Source organism: Staurois parvus, unplaced genomic scaffold (assembly GCF_062004578.1).
Source record: "Staurois parvus isolate SC_StPar_1 unplaced genomic scaffold, SC_StPar_1.0 ptg002780l, whole genome shotgun sequence".
In the NCBI taxonomy this organism is placed as follows: Eukaryota; Metazoa; Chordata; class Amphibia; order Anura; family Ranidae; genus Staurois; species Staurois parvus.
Window position 1 is genome coordinate 24593 of NW_028320576.1, and position 18456 is coordinate 43048.

General features: G+C 43.1%; 1 protein-coding gene across 1 annotated transcript in view; it reads left to right on the plus strand.

Moving 5' to 3' along the window:
• Positions 1 to 18456, plus strand: part of LOC149429136 (erlin-2) — a 59158-nt gene that overhangs the window by 21449 nt on the left and 19253 nt on the right. Inside the window, exon 3 of the mRNA XM_089666689.1 lies at positions 4329 to 4410. Coding sequence (XP_089522815.1) covers positions 4329 to 4410 — 82 coding nt within the window. The remainder of the gene's footprint in view (positions 1 to 4328; positions 4411 to 18456) is intronic.

Below are 18456 nucleotides of genomic sequence, written 5' to 3' on the forward strand. Positions count from 1 at the left end.
CAGTTCCGGGGGCAGAAAAAAAAAAGTAGATCCGGCTGCATTTTTCCTGCACAGAGCTGTACTGGAAGGAGGTAAAATGCATCAAAAATGCACCGGAACCCACATGTCCCTATATGAATCGAAGAAACAAGGGAAAAGTGACCTGAAACGCATCAAAACTGCGCATGTATCAGGACTGTTTCTGTGGTGTGAACCGGCCCTTAACCCCTCGCCTACCGGGCACTTCTACCCCCTTCCTGCCTACAGGACACTTCTACCCCCTTCCTGCCTACCGGGCACTTCTACCCCCTTCCTGCCTACAGGGCACTTCTACCCCCTTCCTGCCTACAGGACACTTCTACCCCCTTCCTGCCCACCGGGCACTTCTACCCCCTTCCTGCCCACCGGACACTTCTACCCCCTTCCTGCCCACCGGACACTTCTACCCCCTTCCTGCCTACAGGACACTTCTACCCCCTTCCTGCCTACAGGACACTTCTACCCCCTTCCTGTCTACAGGACACTTCTACCCCCTTCCTGCCTACAGACACTTCTACCCCCTTCCTGCCTACAGGGCACTTCTACCCCCTTCCTGCCTACAGGGCACTTCTACCCCCTTCCTGCCTACAGGGCACTTCTACCCCCTTCCTGCCTACAGGGCACTTCTACCCCCTTCCTGCCTACCGGGCACTTCTACCCCCTTCCTGCCTACCGGGACACTTCTACCCCCTTCCTGCCTACCGGGACACTTCTACCCCTTTCCTGCCTACAGGACACTTCTACCCCCTTCCTGCCTACCGGGCACTTCTACCCCCTTCCTGCCTACAGGGCACTTCTACCCCCTTCCTGCCTACAGGACACTTCTACCCCCTTCCTGCCTACCGGACACTTCTACCCCCTTCCTGCCTACAGGGCACTTCTACCCCCTTCCTGCCTACAGGACACTTCTACCCCCTTCCTGCCTACAGGACACTTCTACCCCCTTCCTGCCTACAGGGCACTTCTACCCCCTTCCTGCCTACAGGGCACTTCTACCCCCTTCCTGCCTACAGGGCACTTCTACCCCCTTCCTGCCTACAGGGCACTTCTACCCCCTTCCTGCCTACCGGGCACTTCTACCCCCTTCCTGCCTACCGGGCACTTCTACCCCCTTCCTGCCTACCGGGACACTTCTACCCCCTTCCTGCCTACCGGGACACTTCTACCCCCTTCCTGCCTACCGGGACACTTCTACCCCTTTCCTGCCTACAGGACACTTCTACCCCCTTCCTGCCTACCGGGCACTTCTACCCCCTTCCTGCCTACAGGGCACTTCTACCCCCTTCCTGCCTACAGGGCACTTCTACCCCCTTCCTGCCTACCGGACACTTCTACCCCCTTCCTGCCTACAGGACACTTCTACCCCCTTCCTGCCTACAGGGCACTTCTACCCCCTTCCTGCCTACAGGACACTTCTACCCCCTTCCTGCCTACAGGGCACTTCTACCCCCTTCCTGCCTACAGGGCACTTCTACCCCCTTCCTGCCTACAGGGCACTTCTACCCCCTTCCTGCCTACAGGGCACTTCTACCCCCTTCCTGCCTACCGGGCACTTCTACCCCCTTCCTGCCTACCGGGCACTTCTACCCCCTTCCTGCCTACCGGGCACTTCTACCCCCTTCCTGCCTACCGGACACTTCTACCCCCTTCCTGCCTACCGGACACTTCTACCCCTTTCCTGCCTACCGGACACTTCTACCCCCTTTCCTGCCTACAGGACACTTCTACCCCCTTCTTGCCTACAGGACACTTCTACCCCCTTCTTGCCTACCGGGCACTTCTACCCCCTTCCTGCCCAGGCCAATTTTCAGCACTGTCACACTTTGACAATTGCGCAGTCATGCAACACTGTACCCATAAGAAATTTTTATCATTTTTTTGAGACCGCTTTATTTTGGTGGTATTTAATCACCTTAGGATTTTTTTTTTTTTTTTTTGCTAAACCAAAAACCACTGAAAAGTTTGAAAAAAAAAAGTGTTTTTCTTAGTTTTTGTTAAAAAAAATTGCACTGATAAGCTACACTGGTAGGTGGCACTGATGGGCGTTGACAGGCATCACTGATGGGAACTGAAAGGCAGCACTCATATATGGCACTGATAGGCGGCACTGACTGGCACTGGTAAGTAACACTGAAAGGCAGTTCAGATGGGCACTGATATGTGGCACTGCTGGGTCTACACTGATGATCAGTGTAGATGTCCCCTCCGAGGAATGCCCATTACCGGCTCTCTGCTCCTCTCCTCTGTCAGTGTGACAGCTCGTGAGGAGAGGAATGCCAATAACCAGCATTTACCTATTTACATGCGATCAGCTGTGATTTTTTTTTTTTTGTTATTAAATTATATTTTTTATTAATTTTAATGAACATACAGTTAGGTCCATAAATATTGGGACATGGACACAATTCTAACATTTTTGGCTCTATACACCACAATGGATTTGAAATGAAACGAACAAGATGTGCTTTAACTGCAGACTGTCAGCTTTAATTTGAGGGTATTTACATCCAAATCAGGTGAACGGTGTAGGAATGACAACAGTTTGCATATGTGTCTCCCACTTGTTAAGGGACCAAAAGTAATGGGACAGAATAATAATCATAAATCAAACTTTCACTTTTTAATACTTGGTTGCAAATCCTTTGCAGTCGATTACAGCCTGAAGTGTGGAACGCATAGACATCAGCAGACGCTGGGTGTCATCCCTGGTGATGCTCTGCCAGGCCTCTACTGCAACTGTCTTCAGTTCCTGCTTGTTCTTGGGGCATTTTCCCTTCAGTTTTGTCTTCAGCAAGTGAAATGCTCAATCGGATTCAGGTCAGGTGATGGACTTGGCCATTGCAGAACATTCCACTTCTTTGGTTGCTTTTGCAGTCTGCTTTGGGTCATTGTCCATCTGCACTGTGAAGCGTCCAATGAGTTGTGAAGCATTTGGCTGAATATGAGCCGATAATATTCCCGAAACACTTCACAATTCATCCGGCTGCTTCTGTCAGCAGTCACATCATCAATAAATACAAGAGAAGCAGTTCCATTGGCAGCCATACATGCCCACGCCATGACACTACCACCACCATGATCACTGATGAGGTGGTATGCTGAGGACCATGAGCAGTTCCTTCTCCATACTCTTCTCTTCCCATCACTGTGGTACAAGTTGATGTCGGTCTCATCTGTCCATAGGATGTTGTTCCAGAACTGTGAAGGCTTTTTTACATGTCGTTTGGCAAACTCTAATCTGGCCTTCCTGTGTTTGAGGCTCACCAATGGTTTCCATCTTGTGGTGAACCCTCTGTATTCACTCTGGTGAAGTCTTCTCTTGATTGGTGACTTTGACACACATACACCTACCTCCTGGAGAGTGTTCTTGATCTGGCCAACTGTTGTGAAGGGTGTTTTCTTCACCAGGGAAAGAATTCTTCGCTCATCCACCACAGTTGTTTTCCGTGGTCTTCCGGGTCTTTTGGTGTTGCTGGGTTCACCGGTGCGTTCCTTCTTTTTAAGAATGTTCCAAACAGTTGTTTTGGCCACGCCTAATGTTTTTGCTATCTCTCTGATGGGTTTGTTTTGTTTTTTTCAGCCTAATGATGGCTTCACTGATAGTGACAGCTCTTTGGATCTCATCTTGAGATTTGACAGCAACAGATTCCAAATGCAAATAGCACACTTGAAATGAACTCTGGACCTTGTATCTGCTCATTGTAATTGGGATAATGAGGGAATAACACACACCTGGCCATGGAACAGCTGAGAAGCCAATTGTCCTATTACTTTTGGTCCCTTAACAAGTGGGAGGCACATATGCAAACTGTTGTAATTCCTACACCGTTCACCTGATTTGGATGTAAATACCCTCAAATTAAAGCTGACAGTCTGCAGTTAAAGCACATCTTGTTCATTTCATTTCATTTCAAATCCATTGTGGTGTATAGAGCCAAGCATGTTAGAATTGTGTCCATGTCCCAATATTTATGGACCTGACTGTACATTATTTCACATTCTACAACAGTATTTTTCCATATCAAAAATTTTGACACTAAAAGAAAAAACCCTACACCCCCCGCCCCCCCCCTCCTTTCCCTTTTCTTGATCGTGTTGTGTTCTTGTTTTTTTTATATATTATAATATTTTTAATTTATTTCAATTTACCATACATTTTCACATTCTACAACAATTTTTCCATATCACAAATGTTGACACTAAACAAAGAAAAAACCTACACCCCCCCCCCCCCCCCACCTTTCCCCTCCTCGATCTGATTGGCATTGATCCCCGAGCAGCTGAACTAACGATCGTCTTTTCTCCTTCAGGGGCGGAGCCTTGCTCACATCCACCAGCGGTCCCGGATTCCATTTAATGCTGCCCTTTATCACTTCCTTCAAGTCTGTACAGGTATGTATCGGCACGCTGTGCTCTGGCGTGTTGTTGGCGTGTTGCTGTTCTATGTGATGGTGGATCTGCATCCGCTGGGTACAGGGCCTTGGTGGTCACATGACAAAGTGTGGAACATTTCAAGGGGTATGAATACTTTTTCAAGGAGCTGCAACTGTAGAAGCCTGTGGCTCGTGATTCTTCCCTTACATGACTGGAATACTGAATTCACTTCCCACCAGGGCTTGGGATCCTATCACACAGGGGGGGCGGATCCCGCTGGCTCTGCGGGGGAGGGATCTTTCTGCTGATCCCCGCTGAGCAAGCAGATGACGGCTCTGTGTGTGCTGCAGAGAGGACACAGAGCTGCTCTGTTCTCAATGGGCGATCGGATGAAAATGGACCGCCTGTCCGTTTTCATCCAGTCCGACGGACGGAAGGGGAGTTGGACCTCCATCTGTCGCTTTTTATTGGCAGGTCGGGTGTAAACGGACACACACCGCTCCATAGAGGAGAACGGAGGTTCCGATCGGGTCCGCCTGAAAAACGGGCAGGTGGACCCGATCGGAATGTCCGTGTGAAAGAGCCCTTAGGGTCCTTTCACCCAGGTGTTCCATCTGTCCGTTTACAGATGAAAAACAGACCCCCCCATGTATTTCTATGGACTAGTGGATGTAAACGGATGCTCATCTGTTTACATCCGTTAATGTCCGTGTCTGTTAATATCCATATTTTTTTTTTTTTTTTAACAGAAGGAAAACCTTTTTTTTTTTTTTTTCTTTCTTAAAAAAAAACCCGAAACAGACAAAAACGGATGTAAACAGACATACGGTCCGTTTTTGCTAAATTTTTTGCGTTTGTAAAAACTGATGTAAACTGATCCGTATTTTCTTTGAAAAAACTTGACTGAACTGATGAAAAAATCGGAACGCCCGTGTGACAGGACCCAGAGCCCGTGTTCACATACATGCAGTGGGGTATGTCACATGTGTTTCGCACAGGAACCGCACCGCACGCCTCTATAAATCACATGCAAATTCTGTGCGGTGCAATTGGAGCCATACATTTTCTATGGCTCAACCCACATGGAAGAAAAATATATTTGAAATATGTTTTTTAAATATTCTTCCCAAATATATTGACATATATGTGAAATATTACAATTTTGGCCGTATTCAATATATTTATATATACACACTGTATGTTGAAATGCATTTTTATTACAAAATATATGAAAAATATTTTTAAAAATACATTTTCAAATATACTGAATGTTTTTAAAAATACAAATCTACATTTTTGGAATGCATTTACTAATATATGTAAAAATATATGTTAAAATGACTTTTTGATATGTAAAAAAAAAAAATCTGAAGAATATATTTAAAAAATATATATTTTTAAATATATTCAGATTTTTAACGTATCAAAAAGTAATATTACATATATCTGTAAATGCATTCCAAAAATGTAGATTTGTATTTTTAAAGACACAGTATATTTGAAAATGTATTTTTAAAAATATTTTTCATATATTTTGTAATAAAAATGCATTTCAACATACAGTGTGTGAGATATATATATATATATATATATATATATAGATAGATAGATAGAGATATATATATATATATATATATATATATATATATATATATATATATATATATATATATATACATACACTGTATGTTGAAATGCGGTTTTATTACAAAATCCTGTATAATTATAATATACACACTGTATGCTGATGCATTTTTATTACAAAATATATGAAAAATATTTATATATTTTGTAATCTATAAAAAACGCATTTCAACATATAAATATGTGTGTGTGTGTGTGTGTGTGTATATGTATGTATGTATATATATACAGTGGGGATCGAAAGTTTGGGCACCCCAGCTAAAAATTTGTATTAATGTGCATAAAGAAGCCAAGGAAAGATGGAAAACTCTCCAAAAGGCATCAAATTACAGATTAGACATTCTTATAATAAGTCAACAAAAGTTAGATTTTATTTCCATCATTTACATTTTCAAAATAACAGAAAACAAAAAAATGGCGTCTGCAAAAGTTTGGGCACCCTGCAGAGTTAATATCTTGTACTGCCCCCTTTGGCAAGTATCACAGCTTGTAAACACTTTTTGTAGCCAGCCAAGAGTCTTTCAATTCTTGTTTGAGGTATCTTTGCCCATTCTTCCTTACAAAAGTCTTCCAGTTCTTTGAGATTTCTGGGCTGTCTGTCACGCACGGCTCTTTTAAGGTCTATCCATAGATTTTCAATGATGTTGAGGTCAGGAGATTGTGAAGGCCATGGCAATACCTTCAGTTTACGCCTCTTGATGTAATCCCCCGTGGATTTCGAGGTGTGTTTAGGATCATTATCCATTTGTAGAAGCCATCCTCTCTTTAAATTCAGCTTTTTCACAGATGGCATTAAGTTAGCATCCAAAATTTGCTGAAATGTTATTGAATCCATTTTTCCTTCTACTTGTGAGATGTTCCCTGTGCCACTGGCTGCAACACAACCCCAAAGCATGATTGATCCAACCCCATGCTTCACAGTTGGACAGAGGTTCTTTTCATTAAATTCTGTGCCCCTTCTTCTCCAAACGTACCTTTGCTCATTCCGGTCATAAAGTTCAATTTTAACCTCATCGGTCCACAGAACTTGTTTCCAAAATGCATCAGGCTTGTCTATATGTTCATTTGCAAAGTTCAAACGATGATTTTTGTGGTGAGGACGTAGAAGAGGTTTTCTTCTGATGACTCTTCCATGAAGACCATATTTGTACAAGTATCTCTTTATAGTGGAATAGTGTACCAGAACTCCAGTGTCTGCCAGATCTTTCTGGAGGGATCGTGCAGTCAAACGTGGGTTTTGAATTGTTTTTCTCACAATCCTGCGAGCTGTTCTGTCTGATATTTTCTTGGTCTTCCAGATCTTGCTTTAACTTCCACTGTTCCTGATGACTGCCATTTCTTAATTACATTCCGAACAGAGGATATTGACATCTGAAAACGCTTTGCTATCTTCTTATAGCCTTCTCCAGCTTTGTGAGCGTCAACTATTTTCAGTTTCAGTTTTCTAGACAACTGCTTAGTAGAACCCATGGTGCTGATTGTTGGGGCAAGGTCAGATGAGTCTGGGCATTTAAAACCTTTGAGATTGACATCACCTGGTCTTCCCAGACGATGATTGAGAACAATCCATGACACTGGCAGGTCTCAGCTTGGCAAAGGGGGCAGTGCATGCTATAAATTCTGCAGGGTGCCCAAACTTTTGCAGACGCCATTTTTTTGTTTTCTGTTATTTTGAAAGTGTAAATTATGGCAATAAAATCTAACTTTTGTTGACATATTATAAGAATATCTAATCTGTAATTTGATGCCTTTTGGAGATTTTTCCATCTTTCCTTGGCTTCTTTATGCACATTAATACAAATTTTTAGCTGGGGTGCCCAAACTTTCGATCCCCACTGTGTATATATATATATATATATCTCTATATCTCCACTAATATATTTTGTTATGTGTGTGTATATGTGCAGTGGGGCAAAAAAGTATTTAGTCCGCCACCAATTGTACAAGTTCTCCCACTTACAAAGATGAGAGAGGCCTGTAATTGGCATCATAGGGAGACCTCAACTATGAGAGACAAAATGAGAAAACAAATCCAGACAATCTCATTGGCTGATCTGGAAAGAATTTATTTGCAAATTATGGTGGAAAATAAGTATTTGGTGACCTACAAACAAGCAAGATTTCTCGCTCTCACAGACCTGGACCTTCTTCTTTAAGAGGCTCCTCTGTCCTGCACTCATTACCTGTATCAATGGCACCTGTTTGAACTTGTTATCAGTATAAAAGACATCTGTCCACAACCTCAAACAGTCACACTCCAAACTCCACTATGGTGAAGACCAAAGAGCTGTCGAAGGACACCAGAAACAAAATTGTAGACCTGCACCAGGCTGGGAAGACTGAATCTGCAATAGGCAAGCAGCTTGGTGTGAACAAATCAACTGTGGGAGCAATAATTAGAAAATGGAAGACATACAAGACCACTGATAATCTCCCTCCATCTGGGGCTCCACGCAAGATCTCACCCCGTGGGGTCAAAATGATCACAAGAACGGTGAGCAAAAATCCCAGGACCACACGGGGGGACCTAGTGAATGACCTGCAGAGAGCTGGGACCAACGTAACAAAGGCTACCATCAGTAACACACTACGCCGCCAGGGACTCAGATCCTGCAGTGCCAGACGTGTCCCCCTGCTTAAGCCAGTACATGTCCGGGGCCCGTCTGAAGTTTGCTAGAGAGCATTTGGATGATCCAGAAGAGGATTGGGAGAATGTCCACCATAATTTGCAAATAAATTCTTTCCAGATCAGCCAATGTGATTGTCTGGATTTGTTTTCTCATTTTGTCTCTCATAGTTGAGGTCTCCCTATGATGCCAATTACAGGCCTCTCTCATCTTTGTAAGTGGGAGAACTTGTACAATTGGTGGTGACTAAATACTTTTATGCCCCACTGTGTGTATGTGTGTATATATACAGTCAGGTCCATAAATATTGGGACATCAACACAATTCTAACATTTTTGCCTCTATACACCACAATGGATTTGAAATAAAACGAACAAGATGTGCTTTAACCACTTGAGCTCCAGAGGATTTACCCCCCTTAATGACCACGCCTCTTTTTGCTACTTGGCGCTGCACTAATTCAACTGATAATTGTGCGGTCATGCAATGCTGCACCTAAACGAAATTTACGTCCTTTTTTTCACACAAATAGAGCTTTCTTTCGGTGGTATTTGACCACCTTTGCGCTTTTTATTTTTTACGCTATAAACAAAAAAAGACCAAATATTTTGAAGAAAAACAATATTTTTTACTTTCAGCTATAAAAAATATATAGTAAACTCAAAGTTGGTTATAAATTTAGGCCAAAATGTATTCTGCTCCATGTTTTTGGTAAAAAAAATCCCAATAAGCGTATATTGATTGCTTTGTGTGAAAGTTATAGCGTCTACAAACTATGGTATAGATACTGCAATTTACGACATTTTTTTGCTATACAGCGCTGCGCTAGTTTAACGGACAATTGCGCGGTCATGCAATATTGTACATAAATGAAATTTATGTCATTTTTTTTAACACAAATAGAGCATTCTTTTGGTGGTATTTGATCACCTGTGCACTTTTTATTTTTGGCGCTATAACCAGAAAATTTTTGAAGAAAAAATTTTTTTTTTGAAAAAAACAATATTTTCTCATTTTGATCATAAAAAATATCTAAAAAAACTAAAATGTCATCATATATTTAGGCCAAAATGTATTCTGCTACATGTTTTTGGTTAAAAAAATCCCAATAAGTGTATATTGATTGCTTTTTGTGAAAGTTATAGCGTATACAAACTATGGTATAGATAATGGAATTTACACAGCTTTTACTTTCTGACTGCCCATCACATTTCTTGAGGTGCTAAAATACCAGAATAGTACAAACACCCTCAAATGACCCCTTTTCGGAAATTAGACACCCTAAGCTATCTGCTGAGAGGCATATTGAGTCCATGGAAGATTTATTTTTTTCCACAAGTTTCTGGAGAATGACAAAAACTTTTTTTTTCTTTTTTTTTTACACGAAGTTGTCATTTAAATGATTTCTTTCTCGCACAAGCCATGGGTATATGTGGAATTACACCCCAAAATACATTCTGCTACTTCTACTGAGTATGGGGATACCACATGTGTGAGACTTTTTGGGAGCCTAGCCACATACAGGAGCCTGAAATCCAATGACCACTTTGAAAGCCTGAAGGTGCGTAACTTCCTCATTACACTTCCTCACTACCTATCACAGTTTCGAAGGCCCTGACATGCCAGGATAGCCCCAAACCCCCCCAAATGACCCCTTTCTGGAAAGTAGACACCCCAAGGAATTTAAAAAGAGGCATGGTGAGTATTTTGCAGATCTCATTTTTTCTCACAAGGTTTTGAAATATAAAAAAAGAACAGAAAAAATATGTTTTTGTTTTTTTTCTTCATTTTCCAAAAACTTGTGGCAACAAATGAGATCTGCAAAATACTTACCATGCCTCTTATCAAATTCCTTGGGGTGTCTACTTTCCAAAAAGGGGTAATTTGGGGGGGTTAGGTGCTATCCTGGCATTTCAGGGCCTCCGAAACTGTGATAGGTAGTCAGGAAGTGTAATGAGGAAATAAAGCCCTTTAAAAGCCTGAAGGTGCTTATTGGATTTTGGGGTCCTGTACTTGGCTAGACTGCCAAAACGTCTCTCACATGTGGAACCCCCATACTCAGAAGAAGTAGCAAAATGTAATTTGGGGAGTAATTCCACATATAACCATGGCATGTGTGAGCAGTAAATAATTTAAGTGACAATTTTGTGTAAAAAAAAAAAAAAAAAAAAAATTATTTTTGTCATTTTCCAAAAACTTGTGGTAAAAAAATAAATTCTTCTATTGATTCAACATTCCTCTTAGCAAATAGTTTGGGGTGACTACTTTCCAAAAAGGGGTCATTTTGGGGGGTGGGGGCGTTTTATGCCCAGCATTAGAAGTTTATGCCACACTTCATTCACTCTTCTAACTACCTGAAGACCAAGCCTTTTTGTTCACATGAAAACAATCAGTATTTTTTGCTAGGAAATTAATTTAAACCCCCAAACATTATATATTTTTTTAAAGCAGGTACCCTAGTGAATAAAATGGTGGATACTACAATTTTTTATGGCACATAGTACTCGCGCAGCGATTTTTCAAATGCAATTTTTAAAAAAAAAATACACTTTTTTTACTTTTAATGCACAAAAACACAATATATTGGCCAATTATTTGTTAAAATATAAAAGATAATGGTATGCCGAGTAAATAGATACCAAACATGACATGCTTTAAAACTGCGCATGCCACGTTCAATGGCGACAAACTGCAAACATTTTTAATATCCATAGGCAGCGCTTTATTAGCCTTTAAAAGCCACCATTTTAGATTTACAGAGGAGGTCTAGTGTTAGAATGACTGCCCTTGATCTGACGTTCACGGCAATACCTCACATGCATGGTTCAACCTCTGTTTACATAACGGCACAGAGTCAAGGCTTGTGCACACAGGTGTGCACACATGGGAGGGGCAATTTTTTTTTTTTTTTTTATAGTTATTTTGATTTTTTTTAAATTATTTTTACATTGTACCATTCATTTTTTTTTTTTTTTTTTTTTTTTTTTTTTAATCACTTTTAATGCTATAACAGGGAATGCAAATAACCCCTATAACTTCAATGGGCATTGTCATATATTCTTTTTTGAGAAATCTGGGGTCTATCAGACTCTAGATATCTCCTCTGCTCTTACATTATCTAATCAAACCAAAATCGGTGTGATCAGATGCTTTCCCAATTTACAAATGGTGCTGTTTATATCCTGCGAAACTGAAGTGATGAAATGCTTGTAGCTTCCGAATTCTTAGACTATAGAGATGATTGGCATCATTCTGGTGTCCAATCAGCTCTATGGTCAGCTGGCAGAAACACCGGCTGCATTCTCAGGTTCCCCCGATGGCACGAAACTGCCCGAGAAGGCCGTGGAAGGCAGCGGGGGAGGGGAGACATAATCTTCCACTGCTTGTAAAAGCAATCTTGCAGCTAATTAGCCACTAGGATTGCTTTTACGTGAAAGTCGATCACCGGCTGAAAAAAACGATACCAGGATGATGCCTGCAGCTGTAGGCATCATCCTGGTATAACCATTCAAATCCAGTGATGTACCAGTATGTCGCTGGTCCTTGTTGGGTATATATGATATGTTCTTTTTTTTTTTGTATGCAGCCTGTGGACTGAATGAAAAAATGAGAAGAAATATCTGCCAGAAAAAGTGTGTGGTATGCCCACCATTAGAATATACCGCCCTGCATCCACCCACTTCTAATGGTGGGCACACATTAGGTCACACTTTGCCACAAGTGCCAGTTCCAAGATTGAATAAATGTCTAAATAGTGGCACGCTTGAATAAAAATTGTCCACGTATAAGTGGTACCCCATATGGAGAAATGATGACACCAAGTCCCAAACTGCTCCCCATGTAGTCTGGGCATCCGGGGGGCTCCACATGACTATCTTTTCCCTCGTAAATCCAAAACTTATAAGTATAGCCTGTTGTCCTCTCACAGGTCTTCTACATCTTGACCCCATATCTGGCACGCTTGCTGGGGAGAAATTGTTTGAATGCAAGGCGGCCAGAAAAATTAATAAGAGACTCATCAACGCAGATGTTTTGCTGGGGAGTATAGACATCTGCAAACTTTAGGGTAAGGTGATTTGCGAGGGGCTGAATTTTGTGGAGCCGGTCAAATTCAGGGTCACCCCGAGGATGACAGAGTGTATTGTCGCTGAAATGCATAAAACACATTATACTGTCATATCTATGGCTGGCCATGGCAGCAGAGAACACGGCATATGATGAATCGGGTCTGCGGACCAATACAACCGCAATTCATTTCTTTTAGTAATGCCCATGTTGAGGGTTAGGCCCAAAAAAAATTTAAATTTGAAAACCGTAATGAGTTTCCATGCGAATGGTCTGGCAAGGTTTGAATTTGGGTTGGCGGCGATAAATTGTTGCGCATATAAATTGCTTTGATCCACAATCAACGCATACAGATATTCCGTGAAAAACAGCTCCAAAGACCAGGATGTACTAGACCGCTGGTATTCGCCAGTTCACCAAAAGGTAGCGCGGCACTAGTACTGGCACTCTGCTGCATATGAGAGTCATCAAAATTTACCGACAAGTGCTAACAGAGATCAGGCCTGATTCTGGGAACACTGCGGTTTTGTGTGCAATGAATCAAGTGACAGTGATCTACTGACACTGCACTTGCTGGGGGAGAATGGGGGGTAAGCGTAGGGGCTTAACGCAGGTGTTGGCAGGTGCAGGGGCTGATCCCGCTAACGCTGCGTTTTTGCGGACGCTATACTAATGTGAACGCTGGTATAGTGCTGACCTGATCAAAGATATTGACCCATTCAGACACTATACTAGCAATGGAGGTTTATTGTACATGGGCGTGCTCCTGGCAATCAAGGGGTTAAATGTGATGACTGGTGTACTGTCGGGCAATATGACGCTATCTGGGAGGGGTGTGAAAACCACGGGAGCGCGAATTACGTATATATATATATATATGTGATTTTGCGTACCCATGCCGCCCTGTAGCAGTATTTCTGCTGTAGGGTGGTAAGGAAGCGGTTACAGAAGAGATTTGTGTTATGGCGCTGCGTTACTTTAACTGACAATTGCGCGGTCATGCAACACTGCACCCAAATTAAATTTACATTCTTTTTTTCCCACAAATTGAGCTTTCTTTCGGTGGTATTTGATCGCCTGTGCGGTTTTAATTTTTTGCGCTATAAAAAAAAAGGCTGACAATTTTGAGACAAAAAAACAATATTTTGGACTTTTTGCTATAAAACATGTCCAGTAAAAAAAATTAAAAAATCAAATTTTGGCACAAATTTCATCCAAAATGCATTCTGCGACATGTCTTTGCTAAAAAAATCCCAATACGTGTAAATTAATTGGTTTACATGAAAGTTATAGCGTTTACAAATGGCGGGAAAGATACTGGGATTTTTTATTTTATTTATACTAATAATGGTGGCGATCAGCGACATATTGCGGCGATCAGCGACATATGACGGCGACCAGCGACTTATGGCGGGACTGCGGGACTGTGGCGGACATTTTGACACTGGGGGGGAACTGACTTGGGGTCACTGACATCCCCAGTGACACCAATACAGTGATCAGTGAAAAAAAAAACCACTGAAACTGTACAAATGGCAATGGGGAGGAAGGGGTTAACATTTTTAGTGTTCACTGTGTGAGGGGAGTGTTTTACTAGGGGGCGGGGGTGTGTGCTGGAGGGGGGGGAGGGAGGGGGGAGCTGATCGAGGCAGAGAAACCCTCTGCAGCTTGTCAGGAGCTGAGCAACTGACAGATAACAAGGCTGTGTGTAAACAATGCAGCTGTGTTACCTGTCAGTAATCACAGCTCATCTCGGCCAAAAATCCGGTAATCACTGGCCGTGACCCAGCGGCTGGGACCCGCTGATGACACCCGCGGGACAGGTAGGGCGTGCACGCGCCTCGCGTGCGCCCCCTACCTGTTTTGCAGAACCGCGTTTTAAAACGTGGTTTTGCCTGTGAGTGCCGCCCTGCCACCGTATATCTACAGTGGCTGGGCGGCAAGTGGTTAACTGCAGACTGTCAGCTTTAATTTGAGGGTATTTACATCCAAATCAGGTGAACGGTGTAGGAATTACAACAGTTTGCATATGTACCTCCCACTTGTTAAGGGACCAAAAGTAATGGGACAGAATATTAATCATAAATCAAACTTTCACTTTTTAATACTTGGTTGTAAATCCTTTGCAGCCAATTACAGCCTGAAGTGTGGAACGCATAGACATCACCAGACGCTGGGTGTCATCCCTGGTGATGCTCTGCCAGGCCTTTACTGCAACTGTCTTCAGTTCCTGCTTCTTCTTGGGGCATTTTCCCTTCAGTTTTGTCTTCAGCAAGTGAAATGCTCAATCAGATTCAGGTCAGGTGATTGGCCATTGCAGAACATTCCACTTCTTTGGTTGCTTTTGCAGTCTGCTTTGGGTCATTGTCCATCTGCACTGTGAAGCGTCCAATGAGTTGTGAAGCATTTGGCTGAATATGAGCAGATAATATTCCCGAAACACTTCACAATTCATCCGGCTGCTTCTGTCAGCCGTCACATCATCAATAAATACAAGAGAAGCAGTTCCATTGGCAGCCATACATGCCCACGCCATGACACTACCACCACCATGATCACTGATGAGGTGGTATGCTGAGGACCATGAGCAGTTCCTTCTCCATACTCTTCTCTTCCCATCACTCTGGTACAAGTTGATGTCGGTCTCATCTGTCCATAGGATGTTGTTCCAGAACTGTGAAGGCTTTTTTAGATGTCGTTTGGCAAACTCTAATCTGGCCTTCCTGTGTTTGAGGCTCACCAATGGTTTACATCTTGTGGTGAACCCTCTGTATTCACTCTGGTGAAGTCTTCTCTTGATTGGTGACTTTGACACACATACACCTACCTCCTGGAGGGTGTTCTTGATCTGGCCAACTGTTGTGAAGGGTGTTTTCTTCACCAAGGAAAGAATTCTTCGCTCATCCACCACAGTTGTTTTCCGTGGTCTTCCGGGTCTTTTGGTGTTGCTGAGCTCACCGATGCGTTCCTTCTTTTTAAGAATGTTCCAAACAGTTGTTTTGGCCACACCTAATGTTTTTGCTATCTCTCTGATGGGTTTGATTTGTTTTTTCAGCCTAATGATGGCTTCACTGATAGTGACAGCTCTTTGGATCTCATCTTGAGATTTGACAGCAACAGATTCCAAATGCAAATAGCACACTTGAAATGAACTCTGGACCTTTTATCTGCTCATTGTAATTGGGATAATGAGGGAATAACACACACCTGGCCATGGAACAGCTGAGAAGCCAATTGTCCCATTACTTTTGGTCCCTTAACAAGCGGGAGGCACATATGCAAACTGTTGTAATTCCTACACCGTTCACCTGATTTGGATGTAAATACCCTCAAATTAAAGCTGACAGTCTGCAGTTAAAGCACATCTTGTTTGTTTCATTTCAAATCCATTGTGGTGTATAGAGCCAAAAATGTTAGAATTGTGTCCATGTCCCAATATTTATGGACCTGACTGTATATATATATAATATAATTATTATTAATTTTTTTTTTTTAATATATTGAATACGGACAAAATTGTAGTGTTTCACATATGTCAATATATTTGGGAAGAATATTTTTGAAATATATATTTTTCTTCCATGTGGGAAATTGCACCACTTCCGCACCAAAAACACGCAGGACCCTTTTTTTGGTCCGCACTAGCATCGGATCGCATGGGTATTCACACTTATGGGATCCGATTCTGCACATCACACTGCATTTTGCGGACCGATTTCAGGGCGTTAACATACACGCCCGCAGCAGTTTGCATGAATGGGGGGCGATTCTGATGCGGGGTGGAATTTGCACAAAAAATGCTGAGAATTCTGCACTGCATCAGTGTGAACCCGGGCTTAGGGTCGGTTCACACTCCATGCATTTCAGTTGCTTTTTTTTTCTGCATCCAAAACACACAAAGTCGGTGATATGGTTGTCGGTGTCATAGTTCACATCAGCATTCGCAGCTCCAGTAAGGTTCTGTGCAGGAAAAATGCAGCGTGTACTGGAACGCGGTAAAACGCATCAAAAACACACACATCCTTATTTAGGTTGAAGAAAAAACAGATGGCAAAAGATGAACTGGAATTCGCCAAAACTACCTCACAAAGCATCAAAACCGCCCTGGAAAGCGTCAAACACGTGAATGGGGAAAATGCGTCCGGAACGCTCCTGGACCGCATCTCCATAATGTGAACTGACCCTTAGAGTGTGAATGTTGTCCCAGAAAAAGTCCACACCGCACCGAGTGAGCGAGCCAATCCGCTTACCGCACCGCAATGGCCCTTAATTTATAGATCAGTCAGTTGCGTTTTTCAGATGTCGCACTCCAGGCTCGTCAGGACTGCTTTAAACCGTTTGCCGCCCTGCCACTGTGTATATACGTGTGCAGGGCGGCAGTGGAGCGCAAAACCACGTTTAAAAACGGGTTCCGCGCTCCCGACACTTTCGCCGGCAGGGGGCGCGCGCTCCCGCCGACCCGCGGGTGACACTATTTGATCCAGGAGGGATCAATCATTAGATTTCAGCCAGTGATTTCTGGCTGAAATCACATGATCGGTCCCTGTCCTATCCTGTGTTGACATACACAGGGCAGGATATGATGTCATTCTTCTCTGCCTGGACACATTCCGTTCCAGACAGAGAAGAAGACATCCAAAAAGTGAGTACACAAGCACTACACTACAGTTAGAACACTCTAGGACACATTTAACCCCCTGATCGCCCCCCCCCCCAGTTAACCCTTCACTGCCCTGTCACCAGTGTTACTGATCAGTGAAGCGATTTTTACTGATCAGTGTCGCTGGCGACTTCCGATAGAGTTAGCGCCCCTCCCAGATAGCGCCAGATTGCCCGCCAGTACACCAGTAATCCCGTTTAACCCCTTGATCCCCCCCCCCCCTCCAGTTAACCCCTTCACTGCCCTGTCACCCAGTGTCACTGATCAGTGAACCAATTTTTACTGATCACTGTATCAGTGTCACTGGCGACTTCCGATAGAGTTAGCGCCCCTCCCAGATAGCGCCAGATTGCCCGCCAGTACACCAGTAATCCCGTTTAACCCCTTGATCACCCCCCCCCCTCCAGTTAACCCATTCACTGCCCTGTCACCCAGTGTCACTGATCAGTGAACCAATTTTTACTGATCACTGTATCAGTGTCACTGGCGACTTCCGATAGAGTTAGCGCCCCTCCCAGATAGCGCCAGATTGCCCGCCAGTACACCAGTAATCCCGTTTAACCCCTTGATCGCCCCCCCCCCCTCCAGTTAACCCCTTCACTGCCCTGTCACCCAGTGTCACTGATCAGTGAACCGATTTTTACTGATCACTGTATCAGTGTCGCTGGCGACTTTCGATAGTGTTAGCGCCCCTCCCAGATAGCGCCAGTTTGCCCGCTAGTGCACCAGAAATCCCATTTAACCCCTTGATCGCCCCCCCCCCCAGTTAACCCCTTCACTGCCCTGTCACCAGTGTCATTGATTACAGTGAACAGATTTTTACTGATCACTGTATTAGTGTCACTGGTGACTTCCGATAGTGTTAGCGCCCTCCTAGATAGCGCCAGTTTGCCCGCTAATGCACGGGATTTTTTTTACCAAAAACATGGAGCAGAATACATTTTGGCTTAAATTTATGACTAACTTTGAGTTTACGATATATTTTTTATAGCTGAAAGTAGAAAATATTGGTTTTTTTTCAAAATTTTTGTGGTTTTTTTGTTTATAGCGCAAAAAATAAAAAGCGCA